The sequence below is a fragment of the Malus domestica genome, chromosome 10, assembly GCF_042453785.1.
Source record: "Malus domestica chromosome 10, GDT2T_hap1".
In the NCBI taxonomy this organism is placed as follows: Eukaryota; Viridiplantae; Streptophyta; class Magnoliopsida; order Rosales; family Rosaceae; genus Malus; species Malus domestica.
This window is the reverse complement of record NC_091670.1, coordinates 28,636,208-28,645,209: the sequence shown is the minus strand read 5'-3', so window position 1 is coordinate 28,645,209 and position 9,002 is coordinate 28,636,208. Positions and strand designations below refer to the sequence as shown.

Genomic DNA, 9,002 nt, shown 5'->3' with positions numbered 1-9,002 from the left:
CTTAATTAAGAAAAGCTCTAAAACTTCACTTTCTAGCTAGCTTTAGCAGGGGACGCGTGTCGAAATAGGACTATTCACCTTGATACCGAAAGTAGAACACAGTATCAACTTCTCTCAGCTTTCCGCGTACAATGAACAAACCTCTAGGGTTTATCAAATAACATAGTAAAATGTAGCCAGTCACATTTAATTTTAAATTCCCAAAGGTGTTAGAGAAAGTAACTAATTTTATAAGATGGGTGAGAGTGCGCACTTTCTACCTAAAAAAATAGGTTAAAATTCAAATTTTAAAACTAATTTGTGGGAGTAATAGAGTCGGCAAGTTATGAACTCAGTAATTTCAAAACTCAATAAGAAAAATACAATACGGTAGCAAAATGCTATATGGTATGATCCAAACATCTTGTTCTCCAATTGTAAATTCGATCGGTCACTTGCAGGGACAAAACATATTCGTTTATATCAAATATCCCTACCTCATGTTATATTAACATTAATACTAGGCAAACGGAAATCCTACATTAATTACGGTTTCTTTTCTTTTTTCGTAGTAAGAAAACAGTACGGAAGCAGTTTTTAGTACAATTGTTATAATATTATGTAATGGTATAATCTATCTACGTTGTAAATTACGTTGTATTAATAATGTTATACTTGAATTATAAATCAGTTGGTAAGTGCACGAATGTCTCATTGGTTACTTCATAAAAAATAATAGAAAATTTAAAGTAATTGACATTTCATCCCTAACAAATGTACTTGACAGATTATGACTGTAATACTGAATGCATAATTGCTTCCTTCAATAAATTAAAACTGTAATTAAAATAATATTATCATCGCATATCTAACAAATGAGATGGACAAATGTGGGAGCAAGGGAACCCGCTAGCGTGGTGCGGAAACCGGTTGGCGGAATGGGGATTGTGGGCCATTTGGGGTCCGTTTTCAGCCCTCAACAGCAACTTGGCTACTCCCCTCCACGTGAGCACACTGCTTACACATCCATGTCAGCATTCTCCGCCACGTAGGCACCAACTACACGATATTTTTTCTATTTTTAAAATAAAAAAAATTTCCAACAGATTTTCGAAGTTCTCTGTGGGCCAAATTGAATCAGTTGAGATGACATGTCCCTTTCCCAACATCCCATTTCTTGAATCAAAATGATAGATTTTGGTGAATTAATAATGATGATTTTAATTTGCACTATCCATGTACTTATTTGATTTAAGCATTACTTTGTTATATATCATTTGAATTTTATTTAAAATATTTCTATTATTATGGGTATCATCTATTATTGTGAAAGCATTTATCCTACTAACATACATTTCAAAGACTTTTGCATAGTTGAAATAGAGATGTGATATTTATGTTTTTGTGATAATAATAATAATTGTCAATTTTATTGGTCTAATTCATTTTAAATGCATGCCTCCAAGGGGTGATTGAAGTGTTTTCCTAACCTCACTTATTTCACAAACAACATTAAACTCCAATAAAAAATTAAAAGAAAATACTAAAGAGACTCTTAAAAGAGGGATTCTCCATGGATTGTCTGTTACCTTATTTTTTTTTACACAATGTTTTATAATATTGATACGAAAATTAAGTTAAACTGTGAGGAGACAAAAAAATTTACGAAGTGTCTCATTTTGAGAGAGTCTACTTAGCATTTCTCAAAATAAATTATCAAAGAAAAATATAAAAGTCCCCTCATATTGTGGTAGCGATGACAGCTTTCCTAAGAAAAGAATAATCCTATAAAATAATTGCAAAAAATATTCCAAGCCTCTTGAAATTTTTTATGCAAGATCTAATAAAATAATGTTAGGAAAAATTGTGTTTATTATTATCTAAAAAATAAACCAAATGTTTATGATTTGGAAGTGACTCTCAAAGCGCATTTTAATCCCCACACTCCCATCACATGCACTTCATATCTATATAAGCACCCCCACCCCCTCCTCTCCCTCCAAACCAAACTCAACACACTCTGTTCTCTACATTTGCAAACCTCGACTTACAAACCTTCTCAAAATTCTCAAGATCTTTGATCTACTTTCAACTACAACAACAAACAATCCCAAATTGTGTTGTACTTAAAACCCCTTACTCAAAATCCCACCAAAAATTCACACCTTTAGTGTTTGAGCAACTACTTCTTTGATCATAAGCATGGAGAACTTGTTTCGATTAGCTGATCATGAAGATTTCTTCGCTCGCCGTTGCATCATGGTTAATGGTCCAATCATAGTTGGAGCGGGACCATCAGGTCTGGCAACGGCGGCCTGTCTCAGAGACCAAGGAGTTCCCTTTGTTGTCTTTGAGAGAGCCGAGTGCATAGCATCGCTTTGGCAAAAACGCACCTACGACAGGCTCAAACTTCACCTTCCAAAGGCATTTTGCCAACTCCCCAAGTTTCCATTCCCAGAAGACTTCCCTGAGTACCCAACAAAAAGACAATTCATCGACTACCTTGAGTCATACGCAAAACACTTTGAGATCAACCCAAAGTTCAACTCCTGCGTTCAATCCGCAAGGTACGATGAGACAAGCGGTTTCTGGAGAGTCAAGACCGTTACCTCAACCGAGTCGACCCGGTCTGAGGTTGAGTACATTTGCAGGTGGCTCATCGTTGCCACCGGCGAAAATGCCGAATGTGTCGTGCCAGAAATCAACGGCTTGTCGGAGTTTGGAGCTGAAGTTATGCACGCGTGTGAGTACAAGTCCGGTGAAAATTTCAGGGGAAAGAAAGTACTTGTTGTTGGGTGTGGAAACTCCGGCATGGAAGTCTCGCTTGACCTCTGCAACCACAATGCCTTCCCATCAATGGTGGTTAGAAGCTCAGTAAGTCATTGATAAAAGTACTCTAAAACTAAAAAAATGAAATGGTTATCAAACGAGTTCTTAATTTTCTTTACTAAGTTCTAATTTTTTGATGGAAGTCTAATAATTTTTGCTCTGTTTTTTTACAGGTTCATGTTATGCCTAGAGAAATCTTAGGAAAATCAACGTTCGAATTGGCGGTTTTCTTGCTAAAATGGCTGCCAGTTTGGTTGGCTGACAAGTTGCTCCTGATGTTTTCATGGTTGGTGCTGGGAAGCATTGAAAAATACGGGCTGAAAAGGCCATCCATGGGACCAATGGAGATGAAGAACGTTGAAGGAAAAACCCCTGTTTTGGACATTGGTGCATTGGACAAAATCAAGTCCGGTGGAATTAAAGTTGTTCCCGGAATCAAGAGGTTCTGCCCCCGTCAAGTTGAGCTCGTTAACGGCGAAACCCTCGAAATCGACTCTGTTGTTCTAGCCACCGGATACCGCAGCAATGTCCCTTCTTGGCTTCAGGTAAAAAAATGTTCCAAACTCTTCTTTTTCTTTCTTGAAATTTAAAACTCGGTCGTATACAGCGTCTGTCACATCACCAGTTGGCGTGACATGTCAATTAAGGATGCTGTGACAAAAAATGTCTCTACACGAATGTCGAGAGTAAAAACTTTCTAGTGACTAATCTTGTTTGGTGCTATGTTTAACAGGAAGGTGATTTCTTCTCTAAGAATGGATTCCCAAAGCAGCCATTCCCCCATGGTTGGAAGGGAAATGCAGGACTTTATGCAGTAGGGTTCACAAGGAGAGGGCTCAGTGGTGCATCAAATGATGCCATGAGAATTGCTCAAGATATTGGCAATGTGTGGAAAGGAGAAACCAAACAGGTCCAAAAGAGAACCACAGCTTGCCATAGAAGATGTATTTCCCAGTTCTAAAAAGATTTACCTATTCATTCAGAAGATTAATCAGACACTTAATTAACTCTCATGGTGTAAAAAAAATGAAAGAAAAAGAAAAAAAAATTAGTGTATATCATACAAAGGAAAGAAAACAAATAGATAGCACATAGAGACAGAGCCCTCTCCAGAGGCCCAAGTACTGAAAATGTTTGGGAGTTTTGTAAGCTGAGGATGATGAGGCTTCTTTTTTCTTCTTTTTTTTTTTTTTTTTTTTTTTAATTTTTTATGAAGTTCCATACGGTTCTTTTGTATCATATTAATCCAATGATCGAGTTCAATCACAGGTTTCCAGTTCTATCTATTTTTATATCCCTATTTATCTCATACTATTTACATATAACTAAGAAAAATTAGTGACCATATGAGCATAACTACACAACAGGCTATGTTTTAAGTGTTTATTCTTATACAAACAATATTTATTTTAAAAAAAATCCAAACTCGGGTACATAGAGGAAGTACATAATCTCTAACTAATATGACTGCAACTAGTGCTAGCGTTTGCGGCTAAGTTCAAGTGTTAAACTAATTAAGAGGTTCCTTTTCCCACTTCCTCTCCATCTTGCATTAATACATGGTTTTTCATGTGCAAAGGTTCCTAATTCTCAGCCAAGAACAACTACCTGAAGCAATATTGCTCTAAAAATAGTACTACATTCTCTTAAACCCATGTATTTCCCTACAACCTATTAAAGTAAATGGCCAGCCCACTAATTCAAAGTTTTTAAGATTGGCAACTTGCCACAAGCATCTATCATCAGATGGGTAGGACCCATCAATGGAAGAATGAAAACTCAAGTCCACCACACCCACCACCTTTGTTTTCTCTCTCTACTCTCTCCCTCTAGAGAATTAGCCAAATTGCAATCAATTTGGCTACACATCACCATTCCCTTTAACAACTATTATCTTTGAGGTTTGACCAACTTAATGATCAAATAAAATACAAGTTTATTAAGCCTCTGTTGCGTTTGCATGTGGATAGAAGCCACAAAGCCCTCCATGAAAAGGACAAAGATTGTCTGCCCTCTACTTCCGGTGTCCTCTCCTTGCCCTCCTATTTATGTAGTCACGGTTAAGTCACGTCAACATTTTATATTACTATTCATTTTTGTCTTATTATATTTATAAAAAAAACAATATAAAATGTTGACGTGGATTAACCGTGACCACACAAAACAGGAGAGCACGAGAAGAACACCGGAAGTGGAGGGCAGACAATCCTTATACCCATGAAAATTACGGTTAAATCTTCTTTGTAAAGCAATATCTAAAAAGGAAGGAATGCAGTTCAAAACTTTTGATTATGTAAAGGAAGCCAATGACTAAACCTTTCTGCCAGAATACTAATATAAGTATTGGCCGGTAGGCGGTAATCATTTCTAATTTTTTTTTCTAGATGGCTCAGGTAGGAGGAAAAGGGAAAGGGCATTATGCATATAATGATATCAGCAGAAAGTTAAAGCTTATTGAACAGATGGTGAGGATGGTGTTATGGATAAGTTTTTAAGACCGATAGTGAGAGGGTCACATGATGTTACTAATTTACTTGTCATAATATTGTAGATGACATGATTGGTAGCACATGAACTTAGGGTATAAAACTGTTGATATATACAAGTATTATAACATGAATGAACTAGTAACGCTAGTACATCAATGAATTAGAAGTACTCGGTGGTTAGACAATAGATTAGGAAACTGTTTGGTTATGAAGGTCCAATGGTGCAAATGAGCTGGTTCTTTTGTAGGAATTGATAAAACTGCTCAAGTTCCTTTCATCCACAAAAAAATCTTTGCATCAGCAGCCACACATATAATCTTTGCTCAATCTATTTTCTTTGCCTGATGCTTCACCGTTCTAGTCAAGAAAATATCACCCTCATTATTTGTTAACTGAATCAATAGTCCACGTAAGGGGGACAAAAAACTTCTTTGAATATATCCAACTAACTAATTTCCATGTGCCTTTATTTAGTTCTTACCATAATTATGTTCCAGCAATATTCTCTAATAAGGGAAAAAATCAACCTCATTGAATGTGATTGATTCAGTGTACAGAAGACAGATTGGATATAACTAGGTTTCTGCACAAATAGAAATCAAACCAAACATCAATTTATTCTGTTTTCTGCACAAAGACAAAAGATACGATATAGCTAGGTTTACTGCCAAAAATCTACCAAAGTAAATCTCAGTGAAAAACTTGTGAAGATGTACATATAATATCTAAACTGACATTATGTGTTTTACTGGGAATTTTAGGTAGACCTATAAATTACAGAACCATAATTCCTTTTTTTTCTTTTCTTTTGCTGTCAGATATCTTCAAATAATGTGATTAAAGCAAATCAAAATTATTGGTTTTTAATAGCTTCTGCTTTTGATGCACTGTAAATAGCACATGAAAGCAGACTATAAGAAATACAGATGAACAAAAATATTTGAAGAAAGTGTTGTTGGCACAAGAGACACTTACCTATAGGGAATGTCACCGTTTCAGTATATATTTAAAGTTAATTATGCACTGCTATGTGTTTTAGTTTTTCCACAATGGCAAACATACGAGATTGGCTTGAGATATTGCTACAGTGACTTCTCATCATTTAGAAGTTCACACATATAATAAGTACATTCACATACACACAAAACCCTATCCATCGAGTCAAAAACTGTATGAGGCAGCCAGCCATTAGGCTTTTATTCTTCACCATACAAAAGACCAAGTCTGTGGAAAACACCCCACATGAGAACCCCATGCTGCAGCTGAATTCAAAATCCCCAAAAAGGATTTCAACTGAGAGAATGAACGATGCTCTTTCAAGTCTTTCACCACCACAACCTCAACTCACATGAGCAAACTGAGCCTTCCTCAAAAAACCTGGCTGCGGATAACAGATCCAGTTATTTTTTGTTCTTTTCTCTCTGTTATTTTCCAACATCTTCTCCATAACCAGACATTTTCTACCAGTAACTTTAAAAATAACACATGGGGATGGCCACGGTTCTTCTCTGCCACAATCACATCAAATTTCTCTTCCGCTTATTATTGCACTAGTGAAGAATTAGACTTCGTTCCTTCACATGTTGTGTCTCCTGCGCAGCCTGGTGTTAGTGGACCTATATGGATCGTCCGTAGGATTTTGGACCTTAAAGTAAAAGAAATGCAGCAATTCATTTTGGGCCAGTAGGGTCTCTGATTGTAACCCTAAAATATCAATCATGAACAGGCACCACATAAAGCCACAGAGTCTGAAATTAGTCAATAAAGTTTTAGTTCTCTTTCAAATGTCATATTGCTTTCACGAACTCCAGCTGCATGCACTGTTTGAGTACTTTCTAAGTACAATTTGAATTGAGTGGTGGAGTGGTTTGCTGGAATCTAGATTCTATTTGGAGTGATGCTCGTGCGCTGCTGCGAAGTTTGTAGGTAATAACAATTAAAAAAAATTATTAAAAATAGATTGAGCATAATTTGTAAGTTGTTTAGTTGTGGCTAATGTTATATTAATTTATACAAACAAATGTATTGAGAAATAAAGAGTAAGTGAAATTGGATACATACCTGGGATGAGAATTTGAATAACGTTTCAGAAAAGATAAGTTTGTTGCAATTTAGTACAACAAAGATGGAAATTGGTGTCTTATGCAATAAAATATATTTAGTGATAGCGTTATATAAGAGTTAGAAAAGTATTGCAAATCATGCTATGATTAAATAGCAGTTTATTTGCCAATATTATAATTTTTAAAACAAAGTTAAATGGCGATCTAAGACGGATCAGATTTATGTAAATTGGTAAACTTATGTTTAATTGTATGGAGTAAGAATCATTATTTCCGTCTTTTCTCTTCAGAGGAATTAACTATTACCAATTTATATAGATACTTTCTTCTTCTAACTTATTGTGAATACAAGATTTGGATCCTCTCCTGAGCAGGAGATCAGGATCCTTGGGATCAAACAACATGGGCCATTGGATTTTAATCCAACGGCTATAATTATTATAACTTTTAGAGGGACCCCCTGTTTGTAGCCGTTAGATCAAAATCCAACGGTCCATGTTGTTTGATCCCGAGGATCCTGATCTCTTGCTCAGGAGAGGATCCAAATCCGTGAATACATGGCTAATTATTTGTTTGTCTAGCGAAATGTTTAAGGCTAACATTCGAAAGTATAAACAGACATCCTTCTACTAAAGATAAATCTTGTCCATATTTTGTAAATCTGTGAAAGAACATATTAGATTAAAATATGTGGACAGGGTATATCTCTAGTGCAAATGTCTACTTTTATACTTTTGGATATTCAATTTAACCTTTCAATATGCAAGTAGGTAATTTGTCATATATTTAGATCATGTGAAAAGAAGATAGTTTGTATATATATTAGTAATAGCTAATTCCCTTGAAGAGAAAGCTTAGTAAAAATTGTAAATAAACGTACAACTTTAATAAAACAAAATTATTAAAGTATTAATTAATTTTAGGGAGACTTTGGATGCGGTCCCTAGTTATGAACAGTCTTTGACTAAAACCTTATTGGTTTTCAATTTTTGATCCAAGTCCCTGAAATTAATTGATAATTTATTTCTATGTACGTTACTATATTTTTTAAATTAAAAATTAAAATTTATAGTTGTTTATAGTAATGAGATTTTAAATAAAAAACCATAATTTGTGGGATTAAAAATATTAAAATATAAATATACTATTGTGTGTGTGTGTGTGTAAACATGGGTACATTCATAAAAATAACCAAAAAATTATTGTATCAAAACATGGGTACATTCTTCAAAATGGGTACATTTAGCAAAAATAAAAATGGGTACAAATAAATAAATAAATATGGGTACAATACAAATAAAACTTTAAAAAATATGGGCACAAAAAGAAATTAATATATGGGTACAAATTAAAACTGAAAGGAAAATTGGTACAAATTAAAAAAGGGTTGCAAATTAAAAATGGGTACAAACTAAAAATAAAAATATATGATAAAAAATTTAACCATAAATATAAATATACTAATTGTAACATTTTTAATATTAAATGAATAAATTTAGAAATAAAAAATATTTTATTATTGAAATAATTAATGATATTATTAATACAAAGGACTTTGATCAAAAATTGAAAAGTAATAAGGTTTTAATCAATAGAGTAGTAAAAATAAGGATGAAAACCTAATTACTCCTTAATTTTACAT

The 9,002-nt window shown here is 34.3% G+C and overlaps 1 protein-coding gene across 1 annotated transcript; it reads left to right on the top strand.

The window, feature by feature from the left end:
- Nucleotides 1–2,005: 2,005 nt before the first annotated feature.
- On the top strand, nucleotides 2,006–4,004 carry LOC103429572 (probable indole-3-pyruvate monooxygenase YUCCA8). Its single transcript, XM_008367718.4, has 3 exons — nucleotides 2,006–2,853; nucleotides 2,982–3,353; nucleotides 3,542–4,004. The coding sequence occupies exons 1-3, from the start codon at nucleotides 2,182–2,184 to the stop codon at nucleotides 3,767–3,769; spliced, it is 1,272 nt and encodes a 423-aa protein (XP_008365940.3). The 5' UTR covers nucleotides 2,006–2,181; the 3' UTR covers nucleotides 3,770–4,004.
- The last annotated feature ends 4,998 nt before the right edge of the window (nucleotides 4,005–9,002 follow it).